Source organism: Poecile atricapillus (assembly GCF_030490865.1).
Source record: "Poecile atricapillus isolate bPoeAtr1 chromosome 36 unlocalized genomic scaffold, bPoeAtr1.hap1 SUPER_36_unloc_2, whole genome shotgun sequence".
In the NCBI taxonomy this organism is placed as follows: Eukaryota; Metazoa; Chordata; class Aves; order Passeriformes; family Paridae; genus Poecile; species Poecile atricapillus.
In genome coordinates, this window is record NW_026708992.1 from 161,865 (window position 1) to 177,288 (window position 15,424).

Consider the following 15,424-nt stretch of genomic DNA (forward strand, 5'->3'; position numbering starts at 1 on the left):
CTGACATTTTCCGTTTTTTAATTTTCGCTTTCTCCAATTCCTTCTTTTATTTCTTACCCCAAATCCCCCCTCCCCAAATCCCCCCAAAACTCTTCCAAATCCTCCCAAAATACCCCAAAATCCCCCAAATTTCCCCCAAATCTTCTCAAATTCCCCCCAAATCCCCAAAATTCCCCAAATTTTTCCCAAATTCCCCCAAATTCTCCCCAAATTTCCCAAAATCTCCCCAAAATCCCCCAAATCCTCCCCAAATTCCCCCAAAATTTCCCAAAAATTCCCCCAAATTCCCAAAATCCCCTCAAATCCCCCCAAAATCCCCCCAAATCCCCTCAAATTCACCCAAAATCCCCCAAATTTCCCCCAAATCTTCTCAAATCCCCCAAATCCCCTTAAAATCCCCCAAAATTCCTTCAAATTCCCCCAAAATTCCCCAAATTCCCCCCAAATTCACCCAAAATCCCCCCCAAAATTTCCCAAAATCCCCCAAATTTCCCTCAAATCCCCTCAAACCCCCTTAAAATTCCCCAAAATTCCTTCAAATTCCCCCAAAATTCTCCAAATTCCCCCAAAATTCCCAAAATTCCTTCAAATTCCCCCAAAATTCCCCAAATTCACCCAAAATCCCCCCAAAATTTCCCAAAATCCCCCAAATTTCCCCCTAAATCCCCTCAAACCCCCTTAAAATTCCCCAAAATTCCCAAAATTCCTTCAAATTCCCCCAAAATTCCCCAAATTCCCCCGAATTTCCCAAAATTCCTTCAAATTCCCCCAAAATTCCCAAAATTCCTTCAAATTCCCCCAAATTTCCCAAAATCCCCCAAAATCCCCCAAATTTCCCCCAAATCCCCTCAAACCCCCTTAAAATTCCCCAAAATTCCTTCAAATTCCCCCAAAATCCCCCCCAAAATTCCCCAAATTCCCCAAAATTCCTGAAATTCCCCCAAATTTCCCAAAATTTCCCATTTTTAACCCTTTCCCCCCCATTTTTAACCCTTTCCTCCCCATTTTTAACCCTTTCCTCCCCATTTTTAACCCTTTCCCCCCCATTTTTAACCCTTTCCCCCCCATTTTTAACCCTTTCCACCCCCATTTTTAACCCTTTCCCCCCCATTTTTAACCCTTTCCCCCCCATTTTTAACCCTTTCCCCCCATTTTTAACCCTTTCCCCCCCATTTTTAACCCTTTCCCTCCCCCAGCGCCTCCAGGAGCTGCTGCTCCCCTTGGCCCTTCGTCTTCCTCAGTGCCCCGAGCCCCCTCCCCAGGCTCCAACCCCTCCCCAGGGACCCCCCCAGGTTTTGGGGGTCCCCTCGGTGGTTTTGGGGTCCCCCTTTGCCAGCGGCCGCTGTCGGGGGGGGCTCTACGGGGTCCTTCAGGCTCTGCTGCTCGGGGCCCCCCCCGGGGCCGCGCCGCCGCTGCCGTGCGCGCTCAGAGCCTTCGGGCAGGGGATGAGGGACCCCGACGTGCAGGTAAGACCACCAAAACAACCCCAAATTTATCCCAAAAACACCCCCAAAATATCCCAAAAATATCCTGGAGTTATCCCTAAAATATCCTGAAAATAGCCCCAAAATATCTCCCCAAATATCCCAAATTTATCCCAAAAATATCCCAAATTTATTCCAAAAATATCCCAAATTTATCCCAAAAATATCCCAAAAATATCCTGGAGTTATCCCTAAAATAGCCCCAAAATATCCCCAAAAACACCCCAAAAATATCCCAAAAATATCCCAAAAATATCCTGGAATTATCACAAAAATAGCCCCAAAATATCCCCAAAATATCCCAAATTAATCCCAAAAACACCCCAAAAATATCCCAGAAATATCCCAAAAATATCCTGGAATTATCCCTAAAATAGCCCCAAAATATCCCCCCAAATATCCCCAAACTATCCCAAAAATATCCCAAATTTATCCCAAAAATATCCTGGAATTATCCCTAAAATAGCCCCAAAATATCCCCCAAAATATCCCAAATTTATCCCAAAAATATCCCAAAAATATCCTGAAATATCCTGGAATTTTCCCTAAAATAGCCCCAAAGTATCTCAGAATTATCCCAAATTTATTCCAAATTTAACCCAAATTTATTCCAAAAATATCCCAAAAATGTCCTGGAATTATCCCTAAAATAGCCCCAAAATATCCTGAATTTATTCCAAAATGTCCCAAATTTATCCCAAATTTAACCCAAAAATATCCCAAATTTATTCCAAATTTATCCCAAAAATCTCCTGGAATTATCCCGGACACAGCCCCAAATTATTGTGGGGTGATTTCCCCCTTCCAGGACCCCCCAAATCCCCCCCAGGACCCCCCAAAATCCCCCAAAGTCCCCCCAAATCCAATCCAGGACCCTCCAGACCCCCTCAGGACCCCCCAAATCCCCTCAGGACCCCCCAAATCCCCCCCAGGACCCCCCAAAGTCTCCCCAAATCCATTCCAGGAGCCCCCAAATCCCCCTCAGGACCCCCCAGGACCCCCCAAATCTCCCCAGGACCCCCCAAAATCCAATCCAGGACCCCCCAGGACCCCCCAAATCCCCCCAAATCCCCTCAGGGCCCCCCCAAATTCCATCCAGAGCCCCCCAAATCCCCCCCAAATCCCCCTTCCAGGACCCCCCAAATCCCCTCAGGACCTCCCAAATCTCATCCAAGACCCCCCAAAGTCTCCCTAAATTCCCTCAGGATCCCTCAGGACCCCCCCAAATCCCCCCCAAATCTCCCCAGGACCCCCCAAAATCCAATCCGGGACCCCACAAATCCCCTCAGGACCCCCCAAATCCATTCCAGGACCCCCCAAAGTCCCCCCAAATCCATTCCAGGATCCCCCAAACCCCCTCAGGACCCCCCAAATCCCCCCAGGAGCCCCCAAAATCCAATCCAGGACCCCCCAAATCCCCCCCAAATCCCCATCAGGACCCCCCAAATCTCCTCAGGATCCCCCAAAATCCAATCCAGGACCCCCCAAATCCCCCCCAAATCCAATCCAGGACCCCCCAAATCCATTCCAGGAGCCCCCAAATCCCCTCAGGACCCCCAAAATTCCCCCCAAATCCATTCCAGGACCCCCCAAATTCCCCCAAAATCCCCTCAGGACCCCCGAAATCCCCTCCAGGACCCCCCAAAGTCCCCCCAAATCCATTCCAGGACCCCCCAAACCCCCTCAGGACCCCCCAAACCCCCTCAGGATTCCCCAAATCTCATACAAGACCCCCCAAATCCCCCCCAAATCCCCTCAGGACCCCCCAAAATCCAATCCAGGACCCCCCAAATTCCCCCCAAATTCCCTCAGGACCCCCGAAATTCCCCCTAAATCCTCTCAGGACCCCCCAAATCCCCCCCAAATCTCCCCAGGACCCCCCAAACCCAATCCAGGACCCCCCAGATCCCCCCCAGAACCCCTCAGGACCCCCAAAATTCCCCCCAAATCTCCCCACAACCCCCCCAAATCCAATCCAGGACCCCCCAAATCCTCTCAGGACCCCCAAAATTCCCCCTAAATCCCCCCAGGACCCCCCAAAATCCAATCCAGGACCCCCCAAATCCCCTCAGGACCCCCCAAAGTCCCCCCAAATCCAATCCAGGACCCTCCAGACCCCCTCAGGACCCCCCAAATCCCCTCAGGACCCCCAAAATTCCCCCTGAATCTCCCCAGGATCCCCCAAAATCCAATCCAGGACCCCCCAAATCCCCCTCAGGACCCCCGAAATTCCCCCTGAATCCCCTCAGGACCCCCCAAATCCAATCCAGGACCCCCCAAATCCATTCCAGGAGCCCCCAAATCCCCTCAGGACCCCCAAAATTCCCCCCAAATCCCCCCCAGGACCCCCCAAATTCCCCCAAAATCCCCTCAGGACCCCCGAAATCCCCTCCAGGACCCCCCAAAGTCCCCCCAAATCCATTCCAGGACCCCCCAAACCCCCTCAGGACCCCCCAAATCCCCCCCAAATCCCCCCCATCCCCCCCCTGTAACCTCTCTCCCCTCCCCCCCCAGGTCTCCTCCCTCTGCTCCGAGCTCCTCCTCACCTTCACCGCCCTCAGCCGGGCCTGGAGCGCCCCTCCCCCCTCCCCCTCCCCTCCCCCACCCCCCTCCACCCCTCCCCCACCCCTCCCATCCTTCAAACCCTCCCCTCCCCCACCCCTCCCCTCCCTCCCGGTGACGTCAGAGCCGGGTGGGGGCGGGGCTCCGCCGGCGGGTGGGGGAGGGGCGCGGCCCCGGCGCCCGGTTTTCGTTCACTACGAGCGCGAGGAGGCCTCGGACGTGGAGATTTCCCTGGAGAGCGACTCCGACGATTCCGTGGTGATCGTGCCCAAAAAAACCTCACTTCCGGTCGCCGTGACGTCACTTCCTGTCGCCGTGACGTCGCTTCCTGTCCAGCCGGCGGCGCTTCCGGTTCCGCCCCAACCGCTTCCGGTTCAGAGCGCCCCGCCCCCTCCCCCCCCGCCGCCCCCTCCCCCACCCCCTCCCCCTCCCCCCACCCCCCCCGCGGCGGCTCCCGAGGGTGGGGGAGGGGAGGAGGAGGAGGAGGATCGGGAGGAAGATGAAGGGGAGGAGGAAAATGGCGGCGGAGGAGGAGGAGGAGGAGGAGGAGGAAAAGAAAATGGCGGCGGGGCGGAGGAAAATGGCGGCGGCGTCGGGGAGGTGGGGGAGGGGGAGGAGGTGGGGGAGGGGCCGGCGGTGATCAACATCAACAGCAGCGAGGAAGAGGAGGAAGAGGAAGAGGAAGAAGAGGAGGAGTTTGGGGAGGAAGAGGAGGAAGAGGAGGAGTTTTTCGAGGAGGAGGAGGAAGAGGAAGAGGAGGAGTTCGAGGAGGAGGAAGAGGAGGAGTTTGAGGAGGAAGAGGAGGAGTTCGAGGGGGAGGGGCTGTCGGAGGAGGAGGAGGAAGAGGAGGAGGATGAAGAGGAAGGCGGGGCGGGGGAGGGGCCGGCGGAGCAGGGTGGGGGAGGGGCGCTGCTCCTCATGGAGGTGGAGGAAGCCGCCCCTCCCCCACCCCCCCTCCCCCTCCCCCACCCCCCCGAAACGGAACCGCCCCTCCCCCACCCCCCCAGCCCCGCCCCGCCCCTCCCCCACCCTCAGCTTCCTCTGGAGGCCCCTCCCCCACCCCAAACCCCTCCCCCTCCCCCTCCTCAATCCCCTCCCCCACCCCCCCCAGGGGCACCCGGCCCCTCCCCCCCCGCCCCTCCCCCACCCCCGCAGGAGGAGCCCCCCGAGGCCCCCCCGGGACAGGAGCAGGTAAAGGGGGGGAGGGGCAGAAATTTGGGGGAATTTTGGGAATTTTTGGGGAATTTTTGGGAATTCTGGGGGTGAAATTTGAATTTTCTGGAATTTTTTTGGGGGTTCTGGGATGGAATTTTGAATTTTTTAGGAATTTTTTGGAATCTTGGGTGGGAATTCTAAATTTTTGGGAATTTTTTGGGGTCCTGGGAGGGAAATCTGAATTTTTTGAGAATTTTTGGGGGTCCTAGGGGTGAATTTTGAATTTTTTGGGATTTTTTTGGGGTCCTGGGAGGGAAATTTGAATTTTTTGGGGGGTCCTGAGGGGAATTTTTGGGGTCCTGAGGGTGAATTTTGAATTTTTCAGGAATTTTTTTGGGGTCCTGGGAGGGAATTTTGAATTTTTTGGGAATTTTTGGGGGTCCTGGGAGGGAATTTTGAATTTTTTGGGAATTTTTGGGAATTCTGGGGGTGAATTTTGAATTTTTGGGAATTTTTTGGGAATCCTGAGAGGGAAATTTGAATTTTTGGGGATTTTTTGGGGTCCTGAGGGGAAATTTTGGGAATTTTTTGGGGTCCTGGGGGTGAATTTTGATTTTTTTTGAAATTTTTCGGGGTCTTGGGAGTTAATTTTGAATTTTTTTGGAATTTTTGGGGGTCCTGAGGGTGAATTTTAAATTTTTTGGGAATCCCAGGTGGGAATTTTGATTTTTTTGGGGAATTTTTGGGAATTCTGAATTTTTTGGGGAATTTTGAGGTCCCGGCGTTAAAATTTTGGATTTTTTTGGGGAGAAAATTTTCACATTTTTGGGGCTCTCACTCCAAAAATTTTTAACCCAAAATTTCGAGGCGGGGTCTCCATTTATTAATCATTAATTGCTATTAATTATTTATTAATTATTTATTATTTATTAATTATTTATTAATTATTTCTTAATTATTTATTATTTATTAATTATTTATTAATTATTTATTTATTATTTATTATTTCTTAATTATTTATTAATTATTAATTATTTATTAATTATTTATTAATTATTTATTGTTTATTTATTGTTTACTAATTATTTATTTATTGTTTCTTATTTATTATTTATTAATTATTTCTTAATTATTTATTATTTATTAATTATTTCTTAAATATTTTTAATTATTTTTAATTATTTATTTATTATTTATTATTTATTTATTATTTCTTAATTATTTATTAATTATTTATTTATTATTTATTGTTTATTAATTATTTCTTAATTATTGATTAATTATTTATTTATTATTTATTATTTATTAATTATTTATTAATTATTTATGAATTATTATTATTTTTTCAGGGTGAGGAAGAGGACGAGCGCGACGAGGCCAGCACGATGATCGCCGATTTCATCGATTGCCCCCCCGATGATGAAAAAACCCCCGAGACCCCCCTGTGAGAGCCCCCCAAAATCCGCCCCTCCCCCCACAGACCCCTCCCCCACCCCTCCCCCACCCACTGAACCCCTCCCCCACCCCAAATTCCACTTCCGGTTCCTCCCTGCCGCCATTTTGGCGCCGTCGCGCTCTTGTGACGTCATTAAAACAGTGCCAAGATGGCGCCGTCGCGTTCTTGTGACGTCACTAAAAGCGCGCCAAGCAGCTGCCGCCATTTTCTGCGCCGTCGCGTTCTTTTGACGTCACGAAAAACGCGCCAAGAATTCGGAGCCGTCGCGCTCTTGTGACGTCATAAAAAACGCGCCAATGCTTCGTCGCGCTCTTGTGACATCACCGAAACCGCGCCACGCCCTCGGAGATGTCGCGCCCTTGTGACGTCACTAAGAGCGCGCCAAGAAGACGCCGCCGCCATTTTTGGTGCCGTCGCGCTCTTGTGACGTCACTAAAAACGCACTGAGGAGCCGTCGCGCTCTTGTGACGTCACTAAAACGCGTCACGCCCTGTGAGGCGTCGCACTCTTGTGACGTCATTAAACCGCGCCAAGAATCTGTCGCCGCCATTTTGCGGCGCCGTCGCGCTCTTGTGACGTCACTTAAAACGCGCCATCAAGTCGGAGCCGTCGCGCTCCTGTGACGTCAGTAAAAACGCGCCAAGAAGAAGCCGCCGCAGCCATTTTCGGTGCCGTCGCGCTCTTTTGACGTCACTTACAACGCGCCAACAATGAGCCGTCGCGCCCTTGTGACGTCACTAAAACGCGTCGCGCCCTCTGACGCGTCGCGCTGTTGTGACGTCATTAAAACCGCCAAGAAAGCGTCGCCACCATTTTTCGGCGCTGTCGCGCTCTTTTGACGTCACTAAAAACGCGCCAACAAAGTCGGAGCCGTCGCGCCCTTGTGACGTCAGTAAAAACGCGCCAAGAATCCGCCGCAGCCATTTTCTGTGCTGTCGCTCTCTTTTGACGTCACTTACAACGCGACAAGAATGAGCCGTCGCGCTCTTGTGACGTCAGTAAAACAGCGCCAACAAGTCGGAGCCGTCGCGCTCCTATGACGTCACTAAAACGCGCCAACAAGTCGGAGCCGTCGCGCTCTTGTGACGTCACTAAAACCGCGCCAAGAAGCCGCCGCAGGTGCCGCCATTTTGGCGGCGTGAGGGGGAAGCGGGAGCCGCCGCCATGAAGCCGCCGCGGCGGCTCCGTTTTCTCCCGTCGCGTTTGGCGGAGGCTCCGCGCAGCCCCGAGCGGCCCCGGAGAGGCGCGTGGGGGCTGAGGGAGAAGCGGGAGCTGCTGGCGGCGCTCAGGGCCCAGGCTCGGAGCGGCCTCCCCGAGCAGCGGCTGCCGGCGGCGCTGAGGGAGCGGCTGCCCCGGAGGAGCGAGGAGGAGGTGGGGAGGGAACGGGGGAGGCTCGGGGAGAGCCCGGCAGGGGAACCCCGAAAGCGGCACCTCGGAAACCTCCAAATTCCCCTCAGAAACCTCTAAATTCCCCTCAGAAACCTCCAAATTCCCCTCAGAGAGCCCCGAATTCCCCCTCAGAAACCTCCAAATTCCCCTCAGAAACCTCCGAATTCCCCCTCAGAGAGCCCCGAATTTCCCCTCAGGGAGCCCCGAATTTCCACTCAAAAATCCCCAAAATTTCCCCTCAGAAATCCCCGAATTTCCCCTCAGAAACCTCCAAATTCCCCCTCAGAGAGCCCCGAATTTCCCCTCAGAGAGCCCCGAATTTCCACTCTAAAATCCCCAAAATTTCCCCTCAGAGAGCCCCGAATTCCCCCTCAGAAACCTCCAAATTCCCCTCAGAAACCTCCAAATTCCCCTCAGAAACCTCCAAATTCCCCTCAGAAACCTCCAAATTCCCCTCAGAAACCTCCAAATTCCCCCTCAGAAATCCCCGAATTTCCCCTCAAAGTTCCCCAAATTTCCTCTCAGAGAGCCCCGAATTCCCACTCAAAAATCCCCAAAATTTCCCCTCAGAAACCCCCGAATTTCCCCTCAAAGTGCCCCAAATTTCTTCTCAAAATGCCCCGAATTTCCCCTCAGAGAGCCCCGAATTCTCTCTCAAAAATGCCCAAATTTCCCCCTAAAAGAGTCGCAAATTTCCCCTCAAAGAGCCCCGAATTTCCTCTCAAAATGCCTCAAATTTCCCCTCAGAAATCCCCAAATTTCCCCAAAATTCCCCCAAAATCTCCTCAGAAACCCCAAAATTCCCGTCAGAAATCCCAAATTTCCCCCAAAATTCCCTCAGAAACCTCAAAATTCCCCCAAAATTCCCGTCAGAAATCCCAAAATTCCCCCAAAATTCCCCCAGAAATCCCAAATTTCCCCAAAATTTCCCCAATTTTCCCTCAGAAACCCCAAATTTTCCCAATTTTTTCCCAAATTTCCCCAAAATTCCCTCAGAAATCCCAAATTTCCCCAAAATTCCCCCAAAATTCCCTCAGAAGCCCCAAATTTTCCCAATTTTTTCCCAAAATTTCCCCAATTTTCCCTCAGAAATCCCAAAAGTCCCCCAAAATTCCCTCAGAAACCTCAAAATTCCCTCAAAATTCCCCTCAAAGACCCAAAATTCCCTCAGAAATCCCAAATTTTCCCAAAATTCCCCCAAAATTCCCTCAGAAACCCCAAATTTTCCCAATTTTTTCCCAAAATTTCCCCAAAATCTCCTCAGAAATCCCAAAATTCCCTCAAAATTCCCTCAGAAATCCCAAATTTTCCCAATTTTTTCCCAAAATTTCCCCAAAATTCCCTCAGAAATCCCAAAATTTCCCAAAATTTCCCCAATTTTCCCTCAGAAACCCCAAAATTTCCCAATTTTTTCCCAAAATTCCCCCAAAATTCCCTCAGAAACCCCAAAATTCCCAATTTTTTCCCAAAATTCCCGTTTTTTTCCCCATTTTTCCCTCCTTTTGCAGATCCGCTCGTTCCTGGTTCGGCTCCGGGGCCGAGCGGCTCGAGAGGCCCTGACCTCGAAATTCCGGAAATTTCTGCTCTTCCGGCGCCGGATCCGCGCCCCCATCCAGGTTTTTTTGGGAATTTCGGGAATTTGGGGAATTTTCTGGAATTTTGGGGGGGTTCTGAGTTAAAAATTTGGGAATTTTCTGGAATTTTCTGGAATATTTTGGGGTTCTGGGCTCAGAATTTGGGAATTTTCTGGAATTTTCTGGAATTTTCTGGATCTGGGCTCAAAATTTGGGAATTTTCTGGAATTTTCTGGAATATTTTGGGGTTCTGGGCTCAGAATTTGGGAATTTTCTGGAATTTTCTGGAATTTTCTGGATCTGGGCTCAAAATTTGGGAATTTTCTGGAATTTTGGGGGTTCTGGGCTCAAAATTTGGGAATTTTCTGGATCTGGGCTCAAAATTTGGGAATTTTCTGGAATTTTCTGGAATTTTTGGGGTTCTGAGCTCAAAATTTGGGAACTTTCTGGAATTTTTGGGGGTTCTGAGCTCAAAATTTGGGAATTTTCTGGAATTTTCTGGAATTTTTGGGGTTCTGAGTTAAAAATTTGGGAATTTTCTGGAATTTTCTGGAATTTTGGGGGGTTCTGGGCTCAAAATTTGGGAATTTTCTGGAATTTTCTGGAATTTTTGGGGTTCTGGGCTCAAAATTTGGGAATTTTCTGGAATTTTCTGGAATTTTGGGGTCCTGAGTTAAAAATTTGGGAATTTTCTGGAATTTTGGGGGGTTCTGGGCTCAAAATTTGGGAATTTTCTGGAATTTTGGGGGGTCCTGAGCTCAAAATTTGGGAATTTTCTGGAATTTTGGGGGGTTCTGGGCTCAAAATTTGGGAATTTTCTGGAATATTTTGGATTTCCGGGATTTTTTTTGGATTCCTGGGAATTCTTTGGGTTTTCCTGGGAATTTTTGGGTCCCAAATCCCATTTTTGGGGTCCCCAATCCCATTTTTGGGGTCCCCAATCCCATTTTTGGGTCCCAATTCCCATTTTTGGGTCCCAATTCCCATTTTTTGGGTCCCAATTCCCATTTTTGGGGTCCCCAATCCCATTTTTGGGGTCCCCAATCCCATTTTTGGGGTCCCCAATCCCATTTTTGGGGTCCCCAATCCCATTTTTGGGGTCCCCAATCCCATTTTTGGGGTCCCAATTCCCATTTTTGGGGTCCCCAATCCCATTTTTGGGGTCCCAATTCCCATTTTTGGGGTCCCAAATCCCATTTTTGGGTCCCCAATCCCATTTTTGGGGTTCCCAATTCCCATTTTTGGGGTCCCTGACCCCATTTTTGGGTCCCAATTCCCATTTTTGGGGTCCCTGACCCCATTTTTGGGTCCCAATTCCCATTTTTGGGGTCCCAATTCCCATTTTTGGGGTCCCAAATCCCATTTTTGGGGTTCCTGACCCCATTTTTGGGGTCCCAATTCCCATTTTTGGGGTCCCCAATCCCATTTTTGGGGTTCCTGACCCATTTTTGGGGTCCCCAATCCCATTTTTGGGGTCCCCAATCCCATTTTTGGGGTCCCAATCCCATTTTTGGGGTCCCCAATTCCATTTTTGGGGTCCCCAATTCCCATTTTTGGGGTCCCTGACCCATTTTTGGGGTCCCCAATCCCATTTTTGGGTCCCAATTCCCATTTTTGGGGTCCCCAATCCCATTTTTGGGGTCCCAAATCCCATTTTTGGGGTCCCCAATCCCATTTTTGGGGTCCCAATTCCCATTTTTGGGGTCCCCAATCCCGTTTTTGGGGTTCCTGACCCCATTTTTGGGGTCCCAATTCCCATTTTTGGGGTCCCTGATCCCATTTTTGGGTCCCCAATCCCATTTTTGGGGTCCCAATTCCCATTTTTGGGGTCCCAAATCCCATTTTTGGGGTCCCACATCCCATTTTTGGGGTCCCCAATCCCATTTTTGGGGTCCCCAATCCCATTTTTGGGGTCCCCAATCCCATTTTTGGGGTCCCTGACCCCGTTTTTGGGGTTCCTGACCCCGTTTTTGGGGTCCCCGACCCCGTTTTTGTCCCCCCAGGTGTGGCAGGACCTGGCTGAGACCCTCGGGGGAGGGGTCCCGGAGGGTCCCCCCAGCGCCGCCTTTTCCCAGGTGAGAAATTCCAGGGGGGGAATTTTGGGGATCCTGAGGGGGTCCCCAACACCTTCCACACCCTGAATTTGGGGGGAAACCCCCCCAGAAAAACACAAAATTCCACAAAAATTCCCCCCAAAAACCCAAAAAAAAAACCCAAAATCACCCCAAAATTGCCCCAAAATTCCCCCAAAAAAACCCAAAATTCCCCCAAATCCCCCCCAAAAACCCCAAAAAAGCTGAAAATTCCCCCAAATCCCCCAAAATTCCCCGAAATTCCCAAAAAATTCCCCCAAAAAACCAAAAAAATCCCAAAAAATTCCCCCAAATCCCCCCAAACCCCAAAAAAACCTCCAAAATTCCCCGAAAAACCCCAAAATCCCCCCAAAATTCCCCAAAAAACCCCAAAATTCCCCCAAATTCCCAAAAAATCCCCAAAAATTCCCCCAAATCCAACCAAAATTCCCAAAAATTCCCCCAAAAATTCCCAAAAAATTCCCCCAAAAAACCAAAATCCCCAAAATCCCCCAAAATTCCCCAAAAATTTCCCCAAAAAACCAAAAAAATTCCCCAAAATTCCCCAAAAATCCCCCAAAAATTCCAAAAATTCCCAAAATCCCCCAAAATTCCCTAAAATTCTCCAAAATCACCCCAAAATCCCCCAAAATTCCCCCAAAATCCTCAAAAAAAACCCCAAAATTCCCAAAAAATTCCCCCAAAATTCCAAAAAAATTCCCCAAATTCCCCAATTCCCCAAATTTCCCAAAATTTCCCCAAAATTCCCAAAAAACCCCAAAAATTCCCCAAAATTCCCCAAAAATTCCCAAAAATTCCCAAAAAACCCCAAAAATTCCCCAAAATTCCCCAAAAATTCCCCAAAATTCCCCCAAAATTCCCTCAAAATCCCCAAAAAAACCCCAAAATTCCCAAAAAATTCCCCCAAAAAACCAAAAAAATCCCAAAAAATTCCCCCAAAATTCCCAAAAAATTCCCCAAATTCCCTGAAATTCCCCAAATTCCCCCAAATTCCCCCAAAAACCCCAAAATTCCCCAAATATTCCCCAAAAAAACCCCCAAAATTCCCAAAAAAATTCCCCCAAAAAACAAAAAAAAATCCCAAAAAATTCCCTCAAAATTCCCCAAAAATTCCCCAAAATTCCCCAAAATTCCCCCAAATTCCCCCGAAATTCCCCAAAATTCTCCAAAATCACCCCAAAATCCCCCAAAATTCCCCCAAAATCCTCAAAAAAAACCCCAAAATTCCCAAAAAATTCTCCCAAAAAACCAAAAAAATCCCAAAAAATTTCCAGAAAATTCCCCAAAAATTCCCAAAAATTCCCCCAAAATCCCCCAAAATTCCCAAAATTCCCCAAAATTCCCCGAAAATTCCCCAAAATTCCCCCAAAATCCCCCAAAATTCCCAAAATTCCCCAAAATCCCCCCAAAATTCCCAAAAAATCCCCAAAAAATCCCCCAAAATTCCCCCAAAATCCTCAAAAAAAACCCCAAAATTCCCAAAAAATTCCCCCAAAAAACCAAAAAAATCCCAAAAAAATCCCAAAAAATTCCCCAAAAATTCCCCAAAATTCCCCAAAATTCCCAAAATCCCCAAAAATTCCCAAAAATTCCCCCAAATTCCCAAAATCTCCCCGAATTTCCCCCCCCAGGTGCTGACGGTGGCGGCCACGGAGCCCCTGACCCTGGAGCACTCCAGACCCCCCCGGAATTCCGGAACCTTCCGGAATTCCGAGACCCCCCCGGCGCCGGGGAGGCCCCAAAATCCGGGATTGGCCCCAAATCCCGGGAATTTGGAGGTGGATTTTGGGAAAATTTACGAATTCCTGGCCAGGATCGGAGCGGGGGGGGAGGGGGAGCCCCCCCTGGCCCCCGCAGGTGAGAGGGGACCCCAAAAAATGGGGGGGGGGATCCCAAAAAAAATCTGGGAAAAGGATGGGAAAATTGGGATAAATTCCCCCAAAAAAAATCTGGGAAAAGGATGGGAAAATTTGGGATAAATTCCCAAAAAAAATCTGGGAAAATTTAAAAAAAAATCTGGGAAAATGCTGGAAAAATTGGGGAAAATTCCAGAAAAAAATTGGGGGGGAATCCCAAAAAAAATCTGGGAAAAGCCTGGAAAAATTGGGATAAATTCCCCAAAAAAATCTGGGAAAATGCTGGGAAAATTGGGATAAATTCCCAAAAAAAAATCTGGGAAAAGGATGGGAAAATTGGGATAAATTCCCAAAAAAAATCTGGGAAAAGGATGGGAAAATTTGGGATAAATTCCCCAAAAAAATCTGGGAAAAGGATGGGAAAATTGGGATAAATTCCAGAAAAAAAATCTGGGAAAATGCTGGAAAAATCGGGATAAATTCCCCCAAAAAAATGTGGGAAAATTAAAAAAAAAATCTGGGAAAAATCTGAGAAAATTCCAGAAAAAAAATCTGGGAAAAATAAAAAAAAATTGGGGAAAATTCCTAAAAAATTGGGGAAAATTCCCCCCCAAAAAATTGGGGAAAATCCTGGAAAAATCTGGGAAAATTCCAGAAAAAAATCTGGGAAAATCCTGGAAAAATTTGGGGAGGGAAATCCCTAAAAAAATCTGGGTTCTCCCAGTCCCAAACTGGTCCATTCCCAGTCCAAACTGGTCCATTCCCAGTCCAAACTGGGATTCCCAGTCCCAAATTTGGGAATCCCAGTTCCAAACTGGTCCATTCCCAGTCCTAAACTGGGATTCCCATTCCCAAACTGGGATTCCCAGTTCAAACTGGTCCATTCCCAATTCCAAACTGGGAATCCCAATCCCAAACTGGTCCATTCCCAGTCCCAAACTGGTCCATTCCCAGTTCAAACTGGTCCCTTCCCCATTCCAAACTGGGAATCCCAGTCCCAAACTGGTCCATTCCCAGCTCAGACTGGTCCATTTCCAGTTCAAACTGGGAATCCCAGTCCCAAACTGGTCCATTCCCAGTTCAAACTGGTCCATTCCCAGTTCAAACTGGGAATCCCAATTCCAAACTGGTCCATTCCCAGTTCAAACTGGGATTCCCAATCCCATTTTTGGGATTCCCAGTTCAAACTGGTCCATTCCCAGTCCCAAACTGGTCCATTCCCAGTCCCAAACTGGTCCATTCCCAGTTCAAACTGGTCCATTCCCAGTCCCAAACTGGTTTCTCCCCTCCCCCCGCAGAATCCGCCGTGCTTTTGGCCTTACTGGGATCGCTGCCGGCCCAACTGGGAGCACTGGGAGCACTGGGAGCACTGGGATCGCTCCGGAGCCACTTCCGGGGGCTCTGGGGGTCCCTGCGGGGCCCCTCCCCCCCCCTCAACCCCTTACTGGTGCCACTGGGGATACTGGGAGCACTGGGACGGGCGGCCTGAGGGGGGGAGGGGCGGAATTCCCGGAATTTGGGGAGGAATTCCCGGATTTTGGGACGGAATTCCCGGAATTTGGGACGGAATTCCCGGATTTTGGGGAGGAATTCCCGGATTTTGGGGAGGAATTCCCGGATTTTGGGGAGGAATTCCCGGATTTTGGGGACGGAATTCCCGGATTTTGGGGGGTTCTGATGGGAAAAATCCCCAAAAAATTCCAGGAAATCCCAAAAAAATTCCCAGAAAATTCCTGAAAAATTCCCAGGGAATCCCAAAAAATTCCCAAAAATTCGCAGGGAAATCCCAAAAAATTCCCAGAAAATTCCCAGAAATTCCAAGGAAATCCCAAAAAATTCCAAGGAAGTCCCAAAA

General features: G+C 49.0%; 2 protein-coding genes across 4 annotated transcripts in view; both read left to right on the forward strand.

Annotated features, from left to right (window-relative positions):
• PELP1 (proline, glutamate and leucine rich protein 1) overlaps positions 1-6,668 on the forward strand; it is a 30,211-nt gene extending 23,543 nt beyond the window's left edge. Inside the window, exons 15-20 of the mRNA XM_058828472.1 lie at positions 1,197-1,466; positions 3,999-4,085; positions 4,173-4,447; positions 4,478-4,919; positions 5,202-5,237; positions 6,551-6,668. Of these exons, the coding sequence (XP_058684455.1) occupies positions 1,197-1,466; positions 3,999-4,085; positions 4,173-4,447; positions 4,478-4,919; positions 5,202-5,237; positions 6,551-6,649 (1,209 nt within the window). The 3' untranslated portion in view covers positions 6,650-6,668. The remainder of the gene's footprint in view (positions 1-1,196; positions 1,467-3,998; positions 4,086-4,172; positions 4,448-4,477; positions 4,920-5,201; positions 5,238-6,550) is intronic.
• A 1,075-nt stretch (positions 6,669-7,743) lies between these two features.
• SNAPC2 (small nuclear RNA activating complex polypeptide 2) lies at positions 7,744-15,142 on the forward strand. Of its 3 annotated transcripts, XM_058828465.1 has the most exons (5): positions 7,745-8,028; positions 9,555-9,662; positions 11,624-11,695; positions 13,345-13,570; positions 14,868-15,137. In XM_058828465.1, the coding sequence occupies exons 1-5, from the start codon at positions 7,822-7,824 to the stop codon at positions 15,056-15,058; spliced, it is 804 nt and encodes a 267-aa protein (XP_058684448.1). In that variant the 5' UTR covers positions 7,745-7,821; the 3' UTR covers positions 15,059-15,137. The 3 variants fall into 3 exon arrangements, with proteins under 3 accessions (XP_058684450.1, XP_058684449.1, XP_058684448.1); XM_058828467.1 differs by lacking the exon at positions 9,555-9,662 and having other exon boundaries at positions 7,744-8,028; positions 14,868-15,142; XM_058828466.1 differs by lacking the exon at positions 11,624-11,695 and having other exon boundaries at positions 7,744-8,028; positions 14,868-15,140.
• Positions 15,143-15,424: the final 282 nt, after the last annotated feature.

What these genes read in the sequence shown, in the direction of transcription:
- SNAPC2 (XM_058828465.1), top strand. Translation starts at nt 7,822, where the DNA reads ATGAAGCCGCCGCGGCGGCTCCGTTTTCTCCCGTCGCGTTTGGCGGAG. An exon ending in CCAGCGCCGCCTTTTCCCAG is followed by an intron (nt 11,696 to 13,344) that starts GTGAGAAATTCC and finishes TTCCCCCCCCAG; the next exon opens with GTGCTGACGGTGGCGGCCAC. An exon ending in GCCCCCCCTGGCCCCCGCAG is followed by an intron (nt 13,571 to 14,867) that starts GTGAGAGGGGAC and finishes CTCCCCCCGCAG; the next exon opens with AATCCGCCGTGCTTTTGGCC.